Source organism: Carettochelys insculpta, chromosome 17 (assembly GCF_033958435.1).
Source record: "Carettochelys insculpta isolate YL-2023 chromosome 17, ASM3395843v1, whole genome shotgun sequence".
NCBI classification, from domain to species: Eukaryota; Metazoa; Chordata; order Testudines; family Carettochelyidae; genus Carettochelys; species Carettochelys insculpta.
In genome coordinates, this window is record NC_134153.1 from 31,133,369 (window position 1) to 31,151,554 (window position 18,186).

The window sequence follows — 18,186 nt, forward strand, 5'->3', positions numbered from 1 at the left end:
CCCACCCCCCGCCCCCCCAGGCCCCAGTGAAGCGTCACTAAAACAGGCCCCCCACCCCCAACACAGCTGCCTCCTGCAGAGCCCAGGGCAGCAGGAGAAGCTGGGGATGGGACAAGGCCAGCAGCCCTGTGTTGCCCTGGACCAGGCTGGGAGAGTCCAGGAGGTTCCCTGCATGTGACCTGCTGGGCATGGGATGGGAGGGGAGGGGATGGGTCTCCCTGTGGCCTCCTGCAGGGCTGAGGCTTGGCACCAGTGGTCCTTGGCAGCTGAGTGCTTGGGCAGCTGACTAGCAGAGCGCCCCCAGCCAGCAGTGTTTGTCCTGGGTAGCGCATGTCTGCACATGTATCGGTGCATGTAAAAAGTACTTGGCCATGAATTAAAGGGACCATGGCTGGGCATGGGGTAGGTACAGCTCCAGAGGCCAGGAGCCCGGTACCAGGACAGCTGTGGGTCTGGGAGACTGCAGCAGGCTGAAGAAGTAGGAGTGTGGGGCAGGGAGGAGCTTGGAGCCCAGCATGTGGGGCAGGGAAGCTGGGGGCGGCCCTGTGCAGAGAAAGGTGTGGGGCTGGGAGACTGGAGGGGGAGGAGTAGGAAGCGGGCGGGTGGCGGGGAGGAGGGCTGGTCGCCCATCCTGGCTGTACCTGGTAGGTCAGCTCCTTGACCCTCCGCTCGTACTTGCGGATGCCTTTCTGCGTCTCGGCCGTTTTCTTCTGCTCGATGTCCAGCTCCCCCTCCAGCTCACGCACCTGCGGCAGAGGCCGGGCAGTTGGCTGTGGCTCCCTGCTACCCGGCCTGGTTGGGCAGGAGCCGGTGCAGGACGCCCCTCTGCCCTGGGGCCTCGCTGCAGTTACCAGGCTGCTCTGGGGCCCTGTCCTGTGGGGTGGGGGCACAAGGGGAGGGACGGGCACAGGCGCCCAGTCGCTGCTGCAGGCTCTCTCCCTGCCAGCACTGCCCACAGGCTGAAGGGCTGCCTGGGCCCAGCTGGGGCAGAGCGTGGCCTTGGTGCAAGGGAAGGAGGGGCTGCCCCGTGCGCATGGGGGGGGACTCTGGGGGTGACTGGGGCTTGAGCTAGGCTCTGCTCAGGTGATTAAACCCCAGATCCTGGGGCCCTGGCAGCAGCCAGCCCTGCCCTAGGAGCAGGCACAGGGCCCTGCGAGGGACACGAGAGAGCTGCTGCTGCCCTGGCACTGCCAGCACATACCCGGCCCTCCAGCTTCTGGATCTGTTTCTTGCCCCCCTTCAGGGCGATCTGCTCGGCCTCGTCCAGGCGCATCTGCAGGTCCTTGATGGTCTGCTCCATGTTCTTCTTCATCCGCTCCAGGTGCGCGCTTGTGTCCTGCTCCTTCTTCAGCTCCTCCGCCATCATGGCCGCCTGGCGGGACCCAAAGGGGAGGGGAGAGCTCAGTGTGGCCCCCAGCCAGCCTTCGGGCCATCACAAGGGCAGCTGGCCGTGCACGGGAGGGACAGCAGCTCGCTGGCTGGTGGTGGTGGTGCGCCTCCGCACAGGCCTCGGCACCCCACTTACTCCTCACGCAGGTGGAACGCTGTCGCCAGGAGCGTGGCTGAGTGGGGTTTGAGCTGTCAGCAAGTACCTGCCGTGGGAGCCGTACATAGCCCAGGGCTCTCCAGGCCAGCCAAGGAAGACTGGCTGGCCGGCCACGAAGCAAGCGCCACCCCCACGTAGAACTGCAGCCCAGGGTGTGGCTAGGGGAGAGTAACACACAGTGGGCTCTGGGCGCTGGCTAGTGTGGTACTGGGGAGGCTGTATCTCTGCTGTACCTGAAGCTCTGAACATTGGCTGGGTCTATTTCAAACGCCCGCTCCTGGCGTCACGCCCACCGCACAGTGAGTCACCCTGTCCGAGAAGGGGATGCAGCTTGACTGGCCTGTCAAGGAACAACCACCCCGGGAGGTACCAGCTGCTCTGACAGGACTGCCCTGCAAACCTTCCAGCCGGCTGTGCGCCTGGCTCCCGCCTGCACAGACCGGAGTCCCGCATGGACTTGCTCATGTGACAAGCTCCCTTTTCCAGCTGTATTTTGCACAGCACCGTGGGAGTCCCTCCGCATGGCTGAGGACACACAGGGCCCCTGGAGGTTCCTCCGTTTTGTCATCAACGCCTCTGGTGGATCTTTGCTACGAGCTGAAGCTTGGAAAAGGGACTGGGGCTATAGGCCAACAGCGCACGTATTCCAGAGCTGTGATGTCAGACAGCGGGGTGGGGGGTCCAGCTCTGCTGAAGGCCTGCACCAAGAGCTGTGTGACTGGTGTCGTTTGCATCCTCAGCCGCTCTGACACCCTTTCGGCCTGGCACAGCGTACTCCTTGGAAGGTGCAGCGTTGTTTGCCGGTGGGGTGGGGGAGAAGGGTGGGTGGACTGGGCGTGGAGCCCGGAGGTCACGCAGTGGTACGGGCGAGCTGGTTGGCTGAAGGGAATTGCGCGTATGACTTGTGGTTGGCCGGTTCGGTGCGCTTTAGCGGGAAGGCGCCCCGTCTCTAAGCACTTTGCCCTGAGCAGGCCCTCAGTGCTGGTCGTACGCAGGGGGGTACTTCCCCCTGTAGCGTGCACCAGGGCCCTGAGCTTGGTTCTGCCGCACACTCTGCTCTGTAGGACAGGCCCTAGGAGTTCTCACCAGGGCGGCGCTGTGACCCCTGCTGGCCATGGACCCTGCGAACGCCAGCCACCAGCGCCAGGGTGCTGACCCCATCCCGCTGGCCCCATGGCATTGCGATGCGTCACTTACGTCCGTGATGGCTTTTTTGGCCTTCTCCTCAGCGTTGCGGCACTCCTGCACGGCCTCCTCCACCTCTGTGCTCAGCTGGGCGATGTCCGCCTCCATCTTCTTCTTGTGGTTAATCAGGCCTGTGTTCTAGAGCAGCACCAGCCCAGGGTTACTCACACGCAGGGCTGGGCTGGCACGGGGGGGCCCTGCTGGGGCCAGGCTGGGCCAGTACTCTGGCTGGTTCAAATGCCCTCCAGCGTCTGTCCTCACAGCACAGAAAGGCCTCGGGCTCAGCCCTCCCAGCTCCGCGGCCCAGGGCGTAGGGGCCCAGAAAATCACCCCCAGGCAGGGGTGGTGGGTGTGAGAGGCAATGAATTCTCTGGGTCTTAGCGCTCAACCCCTCCGCTCTTCCTAGCTCTAGTCCGACCCTTCAAGCCCCCCAGCCGCTGCCAGTAAGTGGAAAGCCTTCCAGCGTGGCTGGCCAATGAGCACGGCAGTGCCCCTGGGAAACAGCCACGCAGTGCTAACCCGGAGGCCGCGGTGGTCAGTTCCGGATTTACTGACACAACCAGCTGGGTATCGCTTGATTCCATTCCGGGGCTGAAGACTGCGCAGTCCTCGCCTGGCCCTTCAGCCCGCGCCGGTTGTGTGGCTGCACTTGTAGCCGGAAAGGGCGGGAGCGTTGGCAGAACCCCTCCAACACAACGCCTTCCTGCCTGCCCCTTTCCGGCCAGCCCTGCTGAAGAGGGCCCCCAAGGGGGCAGCGCCCCTGTCTTTGCAGGTAGCCCAGCGCCTGGCCCCGCTTGTGGCAGGTTGATGAGCCACTTCCTGGCCAGCCCTGGAAAACCTGCTCCTTTCTACAGCCTGGGGATTTGGCTGGCGCGGTGAGCGGGAGGTGGGGGACTGGGCAGAGAAGGGGAAGAGGCTGGGTGTGGCCACAGGCTGGGAAGCTGCATCTCCCAGCAGCCGCTTCGCCTGGCCAGGGCCCCATGGGCTCCCCTGGGCCTGCGCTGGCTCCTGCCCACCTGGGAGTGCAGCAGGTTAACTCTCTCGGTGGCCTCCAGCAGCTCCTGCTCCGCCAGCTTCCTGCCCCGCTCAGCCTGCTCCAGCGCTGCCCGCAGCTCCTCCACCTCTGCCACCAGCAGGTTGTTGCGCCTCTCCATGGCGGCCGCCTGCTCCTTCAGGTCGTCGTTGTGGCGCAGGGTGTCGTCCAGCTCGATCTGCAAGTCCTGCCCGCAGCAGCCGAGCAGAGCCATGGGGTGAGAGCCGGGGGAGGGGAGCAGATGCAGCCCCAGGGAGGCCTGACGCTGACTCTGCCCTGCCCTCAGCTGGGGCGCAGGCAGCTCCCCAGAGACGTCGCCCCACTCCCCAGCACAGCAGCGGGCCCCGCCCCAGGTGTGGGGCAGCACTGACCTTGAGCTGGGCCTGGAGCTGCCGGAGCAGCTTCTGGGACTCGGCTGCTTGGCGGTTGGCGTGGCTCAGCTGGATTTCCATCTCGTTCAAGTCCCCTTCCATCTTCTTCCGCAGCCGGATGGCCTCGTTCCTGGCCTTGGCCTCGGCGTCCAGCGTGGCCTGCATGGAGTCCATGGCGCGCTGGTGGTTACGCCTGCGGAGGAGAGTGCAGAGCAGGGGGTCAGCGGACGCAGCTAACGGCGGGGGCGGCTCTGCCTTGCCTGTGGGCAAGCGGCCGGCTCCCGCCGCGGGCTGGCTTCACCCGGAGGTGGGCACAGGCAGGCGCTGCCCCCCAGCACCCCCACCTGAGGTTCTCAAACTCCTCGTCCTTCTCGGCCAGCTTCCGCTCCACGTCGGCCTTGGTCTGGGACAGCTCCAGCTGGATGCGCAGGGTCTTGCTCTCCTCGTGCTCCAGGGCGCCCTGCAGGCAGCCGCAGAGCACCCTTAGCGCCTCGCCGGGCTGGCCCAGCTCCTGCCCGCTGGCTGCACTGAGGGGTCGTGGGAGGGAGCCGGCCTGCGCTGGGCAGCCCAAGGGGCAGAGGTGGTCTCCCCCGCCCCCCCAGCACTGGCAGGCTGACCCCCAGGCTGAGGCGCGCTCTGAGCCCCAGCAGGAGGGGGCCAAGCCCAAGCGCTCTGCACAGGGCTGTGGGATGGGGCGCTGGCTGGTGTCACACCCTCACTCCCCCAGGGCAGCCCCAGCCCACCTCTGCCTCCTCCAGTGCCGCCTGGACCTCGCACTTCTCGCTCTCCAGGGCCTTCTTCACCTTCTCCAGCTCGTGGATGGTCTTGCCGCTCAGGCTGATCTGGTCGGTCAGGTCAGCGATCTCCTCTGGGTGGGAGGGCAAGGGGGGAACTGGCAGTGGGCTGTGCTCTCCCAGCTGCCTCCAGCTTTACTGCCCTGGGCCTGCCTGGCCAAGGGCAACTGCCCAGCCTCGGGCACGGGGGCTGCTGTGCCTCGCCACATTGGGGCCTCCCTGAGGTGGGCCATTTGGGCCAAGAGGCCAGGCAGGGGTTCTGCAACCTCCCTTCCCCCCCACACACCCTGCTGGCCCGTGGGCCCAGTGGAGAGGTTGTGCCCCTGCCTGCTGAGCACAGCGCTGGCCTGGGGGCGCCCATGATGCCGTGACACAAGGCGCCTTAGACGAACAACTGCCGAGAGCAGACAAGCAAAGCAGCTGGAGGCCCCCATGTCCAGCACCCAGTCTGGGGCAGCCTCAGGGGCGTGGCACTGGCTGCCAGAGCCAGGCTGTGCCCAGCCCCAGGGACAGGCATGTGAGCACCGGAGCTCAGTTGTGCCCAGCCCCAGGGTCGGGATGCTTGGGGCTGGCTGCTGTACCTTGGAGGTTCTTGTTCTCGCGTTTGAGCGTTTCCAGGTTGTCCAGTGACTCCTCGTAGGCGTTCTTGAGTTTGAAGAGCTCCGTGCTCAGGCCGCGGGACTCCTTCTGCGAGGCCTCCAGCTCGGCCTGGGTCTCCTCATACTTCTGCTTCCATTCGGCGAGGATGCGGTCGAAGTTGCGCTGCTTCTTGTCCAGCGCGGCAGCGGCAGAGTTGGCTCTCTCCAGGTCGATGGACAGGTCTTCAATCTCAGTCTGCAGCCGGTGCTTGGTCTTCTCCAGGGAGGAGCACTTGGCATGTGCCGCCTCCACCGCCTCCTCCGCCTCCTGCAGCCGAATGGCCAGCTTCTTCCTGCCGGCAGCCACTGTGTGTCACCAGGGGCTGGGCCGTGCCCTGGGCCTACCTCGGGCCCCCTAACCAGCAGGGGGCCAGATCCCCAGCCCACAGCAACTGGGGGCAACCAATGCCCACCCACTGGGCACTCAGCCACGCTGGCCCACACACAGAGCCCCTGCCAGAGCGGTGCTGGTGGCTGGCAGCTAGGGACAGAGAGCCCTGCATGCACGTTCCCTGCATGTCTCCCTGGGAACGCAGAGACATCTCTGCAGCCACCCATGGCAGCGCCTGCAGAGCAGGTGTCCTGTCCCTCTGCAGACCTGCGGCCCCATGGGAGGTCTGCTCGCAGGAGGCTGGACAGCCAGTGCCCAATGCGTGCCCCTGGCTGGAACTTACTTGGCTTCCTCCAGCTCCTCTGTCCTCTGAATGGCATCAGTCTCATACTTGGTCCTCCACTGGGCCACCTCAGCATTGGCCTTCGACAGGGTCCTCTGCAGCTCCCCCTTGGCCTCTATCTCCTCCTCATACTGCTCCCTCAGCAGGTCGCAGTCATGGCGCGAGGCTTGCAGGGCGTGGGCCAAGGCGTTCTTGGACTGCAGAGGGGAGGGCCGGAGAGCCAAGGTGGACAGGGGGCTCCCCACACCCGGGCTGGGAGTCAGCCTGCACGCTTAGCCCCTCCGCACGGGCAGGCAGGGCTGCTCCAGCGGAAGCAGGGGAGTGCCAGCCTGGGGCTGGCCTGGTCTGTGGCTGGGAGCTCAGCTGCGGTGGCGGGGTGGCACGCTGGAAGACCGTCCGACGCCCAGCTCCCTTCACACCAGGCTCTAGATGGCGGCTGCTGCTGCAGCTGGGCTGCTGCTCATGGCCAGCTGGGGCTGGGGCCCACCAAGGCCCTCTGCAGCACTATCCTCCATGGCACATTTTTCCTGCTCAGCACAGACTCGGGCTTGGCTGGACTGGGAGCCCACGAATGGGGCCAGGCCCGGTGTCAGTCTGGCCAAGGTACAAACTCTCACTGCTGGGCTCCCTGGCTCCCTCCCTCGCTGGCCCGCAAGCCTCCCTCCCACAGAAAAGGCCTGGGGAGCCGTTGCCCTCTCCCACAGCCTTACCTTGGTCTCTTCCTCCAACTGCCTCTTGAGCTCCTCAATAGTCTGGGTAAAGGAGCTCTTGCCACGGCTCAGCTGGTTTATGAATGACTCCTTCTCCTCCAGCAGCCGACTGAGCTCCCCTGGCGTAGACAAAGGCAAACAGCCCTGACGGAACTGGCCAAAGTCCTTCGCTCGTGTCATTCAGCTCCCTGGGGCCAGAACCACCCCCGACTGCCTACAGTTCCAGGGGCCCCAAGGGGGGGACCATGTGCCCCCAAATGCCCACAGCCCTGGGGGGAGTCTGGACCTGGCCTGGCAATGACTGGCTTGGCATCAAACAAAATGGGTAAATCTAGCACTTCCCAGCCCCCGAGCACTGGGCCTCGCCAAGCTGCGAAGAGCCGGCCGCTGGTCTGGATGGTCCCAGCCTGGCCTTGGAGGGCAGAACCTGGCTTGCTGCTGGCCTGAACCGTGGGCCTGTTGCCCCTCATGCCAGGGGCTCTCCCCTTCCAAGTGGGGCTGCAAGGATCTTTGGTTATTGTCACATAGAAGCATAGAACACTAGGACTGGAAAGGACCTCGAGAGGTCACCAAGTCCAGCCCCCTGCCCCAATGGCAGGACCAAGTACTGTCTAAACCATCCCTGATAGACGACTGTCTAACCTGTTCTTAAATATCTCCAGCGATGGAGATTCCACAACCTCCCTTGGCAATTTATTCCACTGTTTGACCACCCTGACAGTTAGGAACTTTCTCCTAATGTCCAACCTAAACCTCCCTTGCTGCAGTTTACACCCGTTGCCTCTTGCTCTGTCCTCAGAGGCCAAGAAGAACAAGTTTTCTCCTTCCTCCTTATGACTCCCTTTTAGATACCTGAAAGAATTGGGCTTGTTTAGTTTGGAAAAGAGAAGATTGAGGGGAGACATGATAGCGGTTTTCAACCTTTTTTCATAGGTCACGTTCTCTAGACCTTTAATCATTTTTGTTGCTCTTTTCCGGGCCCTCTCTAATTTCTCCACATCCTTCTTGAACTGCGGTGCCCAGAACTGGACACAATACTCCAGCTAAGGTCTAACCAGCGCAGAGTAGAGCGGAAGAATGACTTCTCATGTCTTGTTCACAACACACCTGCTAGTGCATCCCAGAATCATGTTTGCTTTTTTTGCAACAGCACCACACTGTTGACTCATATTTAGCTTGTGGTCCACTATAATCCCTAGATCCCTTTCTGCTGTAGTCGTTCCTAGACAGTCTCTCCCCATTCTGTATGTGTGACACTGATTGTTCCTTCCTAAGTGGAGCACTTTGCATTTGTCCTTATTAAACTTCATCTTGTTTACCTCAGACCATTTCTCCAATTTATCCAGATCATTTTGACTTATGACCCTATCCTCCAAAGCTGTTGCAACCCCTCCCAACTTGGTATCAGCTGCAAACTTAAGCGTACTTTCTATGCCAATATCTAAATCATTGATGAAGACATTGAACAGAACCAGTCCTAACACAGACCCCTGCGGAACCCCACTTTTTATACTTTTCCAGTAGGATTGAGAACCATTAAGAACTACTCTCTGGGTACGGTTATCCAGCCAGTTATGCACCCACGTTATAATAGCCTCATCTAAATTCTATTTGCCTAGTTTTTTATAAGAATATCAAGAAAGATCATAACAAATTCTTTACTAAAGTCTAGCTATACCACATCTACCGCTTCTCTCCTATCCACAAGGCTCTTTATCCTATCAAAGAAAGCTATCAGATTAGTTTGACAAGATTTATTCTTTACAAACCAATGCTGGCTGTTTCCTATTACCTTACTGCCTTCCAAGTGCTTGCAGATGATTTCTTTAATTACCTGCTCCATTATCTTTCCTTGCACTGAAGTTAAGCTGACTGGCCTGTAGTTTCCTGGGTTATTCTTATTTCCCTTTTTGTAGATGGGCACTATATTTGCCCTTTTCCAGTCTTCTGGAATCTGTCTCCCATGATTTTCCAAAGATGATAGCTAAAGGCTCAGATACCTCCTCTATCAGCTCCTTGAATATTCTAGGGTGCATTTCATCAGGCCCTGGTGACTTGCAGACATCTAATTTTCCTAAGTGATTTTTAACTTGTTCTTTTTTTATTTCAATTTCTAACCCTACCCCTTTCCCACTAGCATTCACTATGTTGGGCATTCCTTCATCAGACTTCTCAGTGAAGATGAAAACAAAGAAGTCATTAAGCATCTCTGCCACTTCCAAGTTCCCTATTACTGTTTCTCCCTCCTCACTGAGCAATGGCCCTACCCTGTCTGTCTTCCTCTTGTTTCTAATATATTTATAAAAAAGCCTTCTTGTTTCCCTTTATGCCTGTAGCTAGTTTGACAGTCAGTGACCTGCTCCCGGCCTGACCAGCACACTGACCGCTCCAAGCAGCCGACCAAACCACTGGCAGCTGAGCCCAGGCCCACGGGTTAGCAAGACAGCCTCAGGGCTCCCCAGCCTCACCCAGAGCCTAGCAGCACGTGCCACACCTACCGTTCTCAGTCTGCAGCCGGCCACGCTGGGTGCTCACTTCGGCCAGCTGGCGCTGCAGCTCATCCACTTTGGACTTGGCCTCACTCAGCTGGTCCTCGTAGGTCCGGCACAGCTTCTCTGCGTTTGCCTGCAGCAAGCAGCCAGGTCAGCGTCAGCCACCACCCTGAGCAAGACAGCTTTTTTCTTCCAAACAGGACCAGCTGCTGAGTATGCCGGCCCAGGGACTGTCATGCCTGCCAGCCCACGGTTTGAGAGTGGGGGGATCCCCTTTCTTTGACCTGCTTTCAGCTGGGTGAGCCATAACAGGATTTCAATTAGCCTCTCACAGAGCCCAGCCAGTAAGGGACCATCTCAGGAGAGGAAAAATCACACTTTATCACGAGAGTCAGGAAATGGTTCAGATGATTGCAGTTTTCATCTCACTGTTGACTGCCAATAGCGGCCTGCCACATTGAACGTATTAATGGTTTTGGGTTTTTTCTACATTTTTCCCACGTGTCAATTTCAGTTGCAGCACAGGGCTCAGGCTGGGCAGGGCTCACTTTTTACATTTTTGATAACCAATATTTGTGCTGTGAAAAAGTGAGTGCAATCTACAAGTCAGAGCATGAAGGGGCAGCTGAACGTTTAACGTGCCTGGCTGTTACAAACCTTGCAGCGCTCACTACAGCAATGCCATGCAAAGGTCTAGTCTTACTTTTACATGAAAGTATTGTTCACTTCTTTTTTGCACTTATCTCCCATAAATGTAAACAAACTTGTCGCCTGAACAAGTGACTAAACAAGAAGTAGGACTGAGTGGCCTTGTAGCCTGTAAAGCATCACATTGTTTTGATTCTGAGTGCAGTATTTTCAAAAAAAAACAAAAAAAACCTAAATTTGTACCTTGTGCCTTCACAAGAAAGGCATTTCACTACATTACTTGCATGAGGTTTGAAAAACACTAATTATTCGTGGGGTGTTTTTGACTCTTCTTTTTTTTTTTTTTAAGTGCAGATAGTTGTAATGGACCTAATCAGGGCTGAGCCCTGGTCACTCTGTATTTTTGCTGCGGCTGAAGTCAGGATATGTGAAAATGCAGAAAAATGTCCAGGGACATTTCTAATGAGTTTAAATCACTGTTCTGTAGGTGTCTGGCAGGGTGACGAAAACCACAATCAATGTCACTGTAAATCTGGCTGGTTTGTTTTGCACCCATTGCTTGAGTTAACACTAGTTAATTGAGCAGCCCCAGAATAAAACTGTAGCTGGTGAGATTTCCCTGGATGAGCGAAGGCTTCAGTTAGCATGTTCAGGGGTCACAGATGATGTTCTCCTGATTTAAAGGGACAGTTCATGTCCTTAGCGCTGTTGAGGCTTGCTGCTGTTTGCACATTGACAGCTCCTATCACCCGCGGAACAGGTAGCTAGCTGTCCTTAGCATTGTCCTGCCTTATGCTCATAGGTGACGCATGGGAGTGCATGTGGGGCAGTCACCCTCAGCACTGCATTGAGCTACGTGTGATGCGGGTGGGAGCCTCCCCCAGAACAGAGCAGTATGAGAGCAGTGCCAGCATCCTAGGCCAGGCCACTCCGGGTGGGGGTGCGCCCCACTAGCACCAGAAGTGGTGGATGGGTGCGGAGCATGGGAGGAGCTGGGACAGGAGGGGAGGGGAAGAGGCAGGGCACAGGAGGAGCAGGGGCTGGGCCAGCGACCTCCACTGCAATCCCTGCACCAGTCACCTCTGCTTACGCTCTTGTGGAAATATCTCCTGTACAGCTCAGCCAGTGGGAGTGAACTAAGTGGCTGCCACCAGCGTCGGCAGCGTCTGTCCCTGCCCCGCACAGGTGAGCGGCGGGCTGCAGGAAGTCCCTCGGCATAAAGAGAAGGCAAAACGGTGCCTTGATGGCCGGGGACTCGCACACATCTGCTCCTGGGCTCCTTGGCCTAGCAGAGGAATGCGTAATCCCGTCCAGCAGCAGGAAGTTGAAGCCAGATGAGCTCCAACTGGAAACAAGGTGTAGACTTGTCACCCCAAGTGTAATTAACCATGGCTGCAGCCACTGGAGAGACCCGATGGATCTTGCCATCGGGGGATTTTGAATTTGAGGGCGGACGTTTCTCTACAAGGGATGACTTGGGGCAGGTCGCCGGCCTGTGTGACGCAGGAGGTCGGACTTGGCTGAGCCCAGCAGTCCCCTCTGGCCTTGGAATCTGCGCTCTGGTCTGCAGCTGCCAGCAATACAGCCGGCTCAGCTGGGCATCTGCGCTGTGCAGCAGCTCGGATGGGAGCCCTGGGCTTTTGGTGCCAGCCGCTGCAGCCTGTGCTCTCGCCTCCACAGCAGAGCTGCTCTGCCCCGTCGTCTCCGTGTGCAGCTGCAGCCAGGGCAGTCGCTGCCCTGGCCAAGTGACCAGCAGAGCTGGGCTCAGAGCCCCTGGCTCCTCCGTGCCTCCTTAGTCTGCCTTGACCACTGCCCACTCTGGGTACCCTAAGTCCTACACCCCAGCAGCCTTGAGCCACCCCGAGTGGCAGGGTGGCCCTGCTTGCAGCCTCCCACGTCCCTCACCTTGTTCTTGGTGAGATAGTCGATGTTGGAGGACAGATCATCCACCTCCATCTTCAACTCGCTCTTCTCCTTCTCCAGCTTCTGCTTGACCCTCATCAGATTGTCGATCTGCTCGCCCAGCTCGGCCACGGTGTCGGCGTGTTTCTTGCGCAGTGCCGCGGCCGTGGACTCGTGCTGCAGCGTGGCCTCCTCCAGGTCCCGGCGCAGCTTCAGGAACTCCGCCTCCCGCTTCTTGTTCATCTCCAGCTGGGCAGCTGTGGCGCCGCCTGCCTCCTCCAGCCTCTCGCTCAGCTCCTCCAGCTCCCGCGCCACTTCTGCACGCTGCTTCTCCACCTTGGCCCGCGCCGCTCGCTCGGCCTCCAGCTCCTCCTCCAGCTCCTCGATGCGGGCCTGCCGGGGCATAAAGCGGGCCGGGAGCCGTGGGGCCGGGCAAGGCGCTGGCAGCACCGGCACCCTCGCCCCCACAGCTGGAGCCAGAGCTCCCCTGCAGCCCCAGGCCAGCTCACTGGGGCACGCTCCCAGCCGGCAGGCACACGGGCGGGGAGAACATCCCCCAGCAGCCCCAGGCTGGCTCTGCTGAGCCCTGGCTGGGCGGGAGAGCTGGGCCTCAGCCCCCCAAGTGTGGATCCAGCAAAGCCGGTGGCTCCCCAGCCCAGCCCAGCCCAGCCCCCGCCCAGCAAGGGCAGGCTGGCCGCAGGCCTCTGGCCTGGCCCTCTAAGACCAGAGCCTGGCCTGTGACGCTGGGGGTGGATTTGCGTTCTGAGGCATGGGCAAAGCCTTAGGGCTCTAGTGGTGCCCTAGGCCAGGAGCTTGGGCTGGTGGCTTTCACTCAAGCCCCATGCCTGACCCCCCATTTAACCTCTGCCCTTGCAGCTCCTGCCTGGCATTGATAGGAGTTCACCAGCCCCACTGTGCCGGCTTGGCTTGTTCCCCAGGCTCCTGCCATGAGTCAGCACTCAAAGGGCGGCTCTGCCCCTCACGTGCTGCTCTCCTGGCTGGAGTAACAGGCCCCCCGCCACAGGGTCATGCATGTAAGGAGCTGGTGGGCTGGCGGGGCAGCCAGGAGAAGCAGGATCATGTCTGGCGAGAGGGCCGTGGAGACACTAGCTCAGGCTGCCCAGCCGGAAAGCAGAGCCCTGGCCACTCCTGGCAGAGGACAGCAGGTGCAGGGAGGAGGCTGCACAATGCCTGCTCAGCAGGGCCAGCTGGGTCTTTGGTTGACTCTGGGCAGTCTCCACCCCACGCCCATCTACCTGCAGCTCTTTGATCTTCTTCTGCAGCTGGGCCCCAAGAACTTGCTCATCTTCAATCCTCGAATTCAGCTGGCTCATCTCAAACTCCTTCCTGCGCGGAGCCCGGCACGGGCCCAAGGTTAGGCACAAAACGTCTGCCAGGCCCATCCCAGCCTGTCCCCGCCGCCAAGGCCAGTGCAGGAGACTTCCCTGCAGGCCACTGACTTGTGCTTTGTCATGTGCCAAAGCATGAATGAACCTGTACTCATACCCGTACTGCTTGGAGAGCTCCAGCAGAGCCCCTAACCCCGTCCCTGTGGCAGGGCAGTTCCCCAGGGGGCCCATGGCCCAGCCCTGAACTGGGAAGCAGCAGATGCTCTCAGCCCTGCTGACTTGCTGGCTCTATTTACAGCCCCTGGTGGTGCTGGTGACAGCTCTGCACGGCAGCTAATCTTAGAGCTGTGGGCGCTCTTCTGGGCTCCCCAAACCTGCAGCACCAGGAAGGAGTTTGATCTGGTTCATGGACTTCTGACCACAACTTGGCAGAGTTGTCTCAGTTCCTGCCTCTGCCAGCTGCAGTCAGCTGTGGGGCATTTCACCGGTGCTGGCTACACTCACTTCTTGAGTTTCTCCTCCAGTTGCTGCTTGTCGTTCTCCAGATCCATCACCGACTCCTGCGTCAGCTTCAGATCTCCTTCCAGCTTGCGCTTGGCTCGCTCCAGGTCCATTCGGATCTTCTTCTCCTGCTCCAGGGAACTTTCCAGCTGGGGAGAAAGAAGAAATACAGATGTCCTGGCAAGAGGTCCGTCTCTGTCACTGGCAGAGACAGAGTGTGGCATCCAAGGGGTCCCTTCGGTGGGGGGCACACAGCCCCACCCAGACAATGGAGTTGCTGTCACTGGTCTTTGCATTCGTGTTTTACTCACGTCATCCACTTGCTGCTCCAGTTTGACTTTGGCCTTGGTCAGCGTGTTGACTTTGTCCTCCTCAGCCTGCAGGTCATCCAGGGCCTGCTGATGGGCCTCCTGCAGTGCCTTCTTCTCCTTCGTCAGCTTGGCAATGATCTCATCCAGGGCTGCCATCTCCTCAATCAGGTTTTTAACCTAAGCCAGGAGACGAAATAGGGACCTCAGCTCCCCGTGGGACTTTTGGGGGGAAAGCTAAACCCTAGAATGTGACATCACCCTCACCAGCTTCCTCACCATCACCAGCATGGCCTCCGCTGCCTTCACCCCCACTGTGACCTGCACTCTCACCATCCCTGTACCCATTTCTGCCTTTGTCCTGTTGCTTATGCAGGTCTGACAGGGCTTCTCGTTCCAGTACACACACCAGGCAAAGCTGAAGAAAATGGTGGAATTACCCACAGCCTCACTTCTTGCTGCACAGACTGTGCAATGCACTGGGGCCAAGGTTTTTGCAAGTTCAGATACTAACTTCTACAGAGCCTGGCTTCACTATGTGCAGTCCTGTGTGAGATTCAACTCCACCTCTCGCGCCCTAGACCCAGCGCTCCTACGCCAGTCCTGGTGTTTAGGGGAAGCATCAGTTGCCTGGCTCCAGAGCTCTGCGGTGCCCCCCGTAAAAGGCAGCGGCAGTGGCACACACAGTGCGGTTACCTTGTTCTCTGTGGCGTGCTTCTCCTTCTCCACCTTGGCCAGTGTGATCTCCAAGTCATCAATGTCCTTCTTCAGCTCCGCACACTCATCTTCCAGCTTGCGTTTCTTGGAGGTCAGGTCTGCGTTCATCTCCTCCTCGTCCTCCAGACGCTCCGTCAGCTCCTTCACCTTGGCCTCCAGCTGGATCTTGGCTTTGATCAGCAGGTCACAGCGCTCCTCAGCATCAGCTAGGTTGTCTTGTTCCTGGAGAGGGCACAAGGAGCAGGTGTTCCTGCATTTCCGCAAGGTGGGGCTCCCTGCCCCGGCATAGCCCACTTCACCCTCATCCTCTGGGACACCAGCTACTGATTCTCCTCACATCGTGTAGAGAGCCAGCACAAGCCGTCCAAGTGGTTGGAATGAAGCTTGTGTTTCGCTCTGGCACCTTCCCACCCTTTCTCTTCCCAACCCAAAGGGGAGTGGGGGAGCTGCTGATCCCACTCCTTGGCTTCAAATGCCTGGAGCAGGAGGAAGTGCTGGATGGGCAGGGAGCAGGCACGGCTTAGCCAGCAGTCACCCATGCCTCTCGCCCATGTGCTGCTGCCTGTTCTGGAGGGATCACCTTAGCTGAGCATCCCATTTGTTCCTCCCTCTCTGCCCTGACACTAGGGTTCCCAGTCACAAAGGGACTTCTTGTGATACGGGCATCCACTCAGCAGTGAACTATGGCCTCCCATTTCACTCTGCACCGGCCACTGAATGGCCAGGCTGATGTTCCTGAGCCATTGCTGCCCTACACCAGGCTGACCAGTGACCTAGAAGTTCATTCCTGACTTGCTCCTTTGTGCCATTCTGTGCCCAGTGTTGGGGCCTTCTCGGAGCTCTCTGTGGTGCAAGGGGCCAGAAGGACAGAGGTTTCCATTGAAGTGGGCACTCTGGCTCATGGTAGTATGTTTGGCCTGTCCAGTGGGTACCCTCACTGCCCGCACCAGCAGTGCACACATTGCCCCTGCCCCGGAGCGGCACACAGGGCTTACTGCTTGAAGCTGGAGAGACAGGTCATTCTTCTCCTGGATCATGGTAATCTGCTTCTCTTCAAGCTCCTTCCTCTTGGCCTCTGACTTCTCCAGAGCTTCCTTCAGCTTCTGGAACTCCTCTTTCAAGGTAGCCATCTCCTTCTCCGTCTGCGCCGACCGCAGGAGAGGCTTGATCTTGAAGAAAAGCTTCATCCAGGACCAGTTCTTGACAGCATTGAAAGCACGGATATTCCACTGGATGGTATAAAGCGCATCCCTGAGGCACAAGGGAGGCAGGTTCAGTCACACAGTGATGAGCAGAGACCCCGCTCCACAACTACCTTCTCCTGAGCCGACCCAGAGCAGAGAGCTTTCCACAACAGCTCAACATATTGGCTGCATGCCACGGGCTAATCTCTTGGCTGTGACAGCCATGCCATTGCCTGGGGTCACCAATGGCCCAGAATGCAGTGGGAGAAGGGACCATGGGCAGGGCAGGGCAGGGCAGGAGTCAGGGCACTCTGTCCCCCAGAGAAATGCGATATTGCAGAATTGGATTCCATGGAACAGTAGAACTGGGCGGGACCTCAAGAGGTCATTGAGTCCAGGCCCCTGCCCTCACGGCAGGAACAGTCACTATCTAGACCAGCCCTGACAGACGTTTTTCTAACCCACTCTTAAATATCTCCAATGATGGAGATTCTACAACCACCCAAGGCAATTTATTCCAGGGTTTAATCACCGTGACAATTGGGAAGCTTTTCCTAATATCCAACCGAAACCTCCCTTGCTGCAATCTAAGCCCATTGCTTCTTGTCGTATCCTCGGAGGTTAAGGAGAATATTTTTTTTCTCCCTCCTCCTTGGAACATCCTTTTAAGTACTTGAAAGCTGCTATCATGTCCTCTGTCTTCTCTTTTCCAAACTAAACAAGCCCAGTTCTTTCAATCTTCCCTCAGAGGTCACGCTCTCTAGACCTTTAATCATTCCTGTTGCTCTTCTCTGGACCCTCTCCAATTTCTCCACCTCTCTGCTGGAATACGGTGCGCAGAACCGGACACAAAACTCCAGGTGAGGCCCAATCAGTGCAGAGCACAATGCAAGAATTACTCTGCTTTGGAATGAAATTCTCCAGAAAAGGGAACGGAGCTGCAGGCAGACTGCTGGGTGGAGCTGCCTGGATCCACAAGCTTGGGAGCCAGACTCTCGGCTGCCCATCAACCCCTACGCCGGCAGCTTAGGAGCTGTGTGGACACGCTGATCTGCAGCCAGAGTGGCTCTGCTGGCGCAATGGAGCCGTGTCTGCCCCACATTTCCATTCTGGTTAAGTGGCAAAGCGCCAGGAGAGAGGTCCCTTTGGAACTGTATCCAGCTCTGCCCATCACCCCCATGCGACTGTCTGGCAATGGTAACCCCTCCGCTCTACCTCCGGCTGATTATCTTCTGATACTCAATGCGCATCAGCCGCCCCCGGATTCTGGCCTGCAGCATCGTCAGGACCTTGGCCAGGCGCTCATCTCTCATCTCCTCCAAGTGGCCCAGCAAACCAGCTTTGAAAAACACCTGTGAGCAAGGGAAGGAGAGCAGAGCCTAGGGGAGGGAACCAACCCTGCAATCTGAGCGGCCCCGGCTGGACATGACTCGGGGCTGCTCCCAGACCCGATGGCTGCTCGGACAAGCTGCAGCCTCTCTGCTCTGCGCAGGGCAGCACCTTTCCCCCGGCGGAGGGACGTGCACAAGCTCTGCAGTGATTTGACGCTAGCTCCTGCGCGTGTCATTAGTGCATCTAGGTTCGGCCTCCCAGCACCAGCCCACTGGTGCACAGGTGCCCTCGTTGCCAGGGCTGGGCACAGCTGCGAGCTGGCATCACCCGGCACCTCAAATACCCAGCATGCCCTGGGGAAAGAGAGCCCCTGCCAGGGCCACCCCCTCACCAGGACTCTCCTTCCTCCCCGCCAAGGGGAGTCCTGGCCCAGGCAGCACTGGCGGCATTTGGAGCTAGACTGAGGCAAAGAGCCCTGGGAAGTGCCCCGGGGGAGCCGCGCAGCTCGCCGAGGGGCAGTCCGGGTAACGCCCGCAGCCCGGCTCCCCCCACCTTGGTGTGACCGAACTTGTACTGGGAGTGGTCCAGGTCCAGGGAATTCAGCAGCTTCTCTGTGGCCTTTCGGCTGTCCACAAACTTGTCGTCGGGAATGGCGGTAGGGTTCAGGATCCGATAGCTGCACAGACACAGCAGAGGTGTCCTAGCGCCACGCCGGCAGCTCCGCCTTTCCCCACACCGAGGCACCCAGCCAGGAAACGCTGCACACAGGCGCGCCGTGGCGCAGGCCCTGCACTGCCTTGTG

The 18,186-nt window shown here is 59.1% G+C and overlaps 1 protein-coding gene across 2 annotated transcripts in view; it reads right to left on the reverse strand.

Annotated features, from left to right (window-relative positions):
- The window catches only part of MYH7B (myosin heavy chain 7B), a 36,773-nt gene that overhangs the window by 1,026 nt on the left and 17,561 nt on the right, over positions 1 to 18,186 (reverse strand). For both annotated transcript variants that reach the window (XM_075012072.1, XM_075012071.1), the window contains exons 16-34: positions 17,937 to 18,060; positions 17,268 to 17,404; positions 15,864 to 16,119; positions 14,848 to 15,090; positions 14,155 to 14,331; positions 13,847 to 13,992; positions 13,250 to 13,340; positions 11,997 to 12,386; positions 9,450 to 9,576; positions 6,952 to 7,070; positions 6,242 to 6,438; positions 5,511 to 5,860; positions 4,879 to 5,003; positions 4,480 to 4,595; positions 4,136 to 4,328; positions 3,748 to 3,951; positions 2,744 to 2,869; positions 1,202 to 1,372; positions 642 to 746 (exon numbers count right to left, since the gene is read on the reverse strand). In XM_075012072.1, coding sequence (XP_074868173.1) covers positions 642 to 746; positions 1,202 to 1,372; positions 2,744 to 2,869; positions 3,748 to 3,951; positions 4,136 to 4,328; positions 4,480 to 4,595; positions 4,879 to 5,003; positions 5,511 to 5,860; positions 6,242 to 6,438; positions 6,952 to 7,070; positions 9,450 to 9,576; positions 11,997 to 12,386; positions 13,250 to 13,340; positions 13,847 to 13,992; positions 14,155 to 14,331; positions 14,848 to 15,090; positions 15,864 to 16,119; positions 17,268 to 17,404; positions 17,937 to 18,060 — 3,397 coding nt within the window. The remainder of the gene's footprint in view (positions 1 to 641; positions 747 to 1,201; positions 1,373 to 2,743; positions 2,870 to 3,747; positions 3,952 to 4,135; positions 4,329 to 4,479; positions 4,596 to 4,878; positions 5,004 to 5,510; positions 5,861 to 6,241; positions 6,439 to 6,951; positions 7,071 to 9,449; positions 9,577 to 11,996; positions 12,387 to 13,249; positions 13,341 to 13,846; positions 13,993 to 14,154; positions 14,332 to 14,847; positions 15,091 to 15,863; positions 16,120 to 17,267; positions 17,405 to 17,936; positions 18,061 to 18,186) is intronic.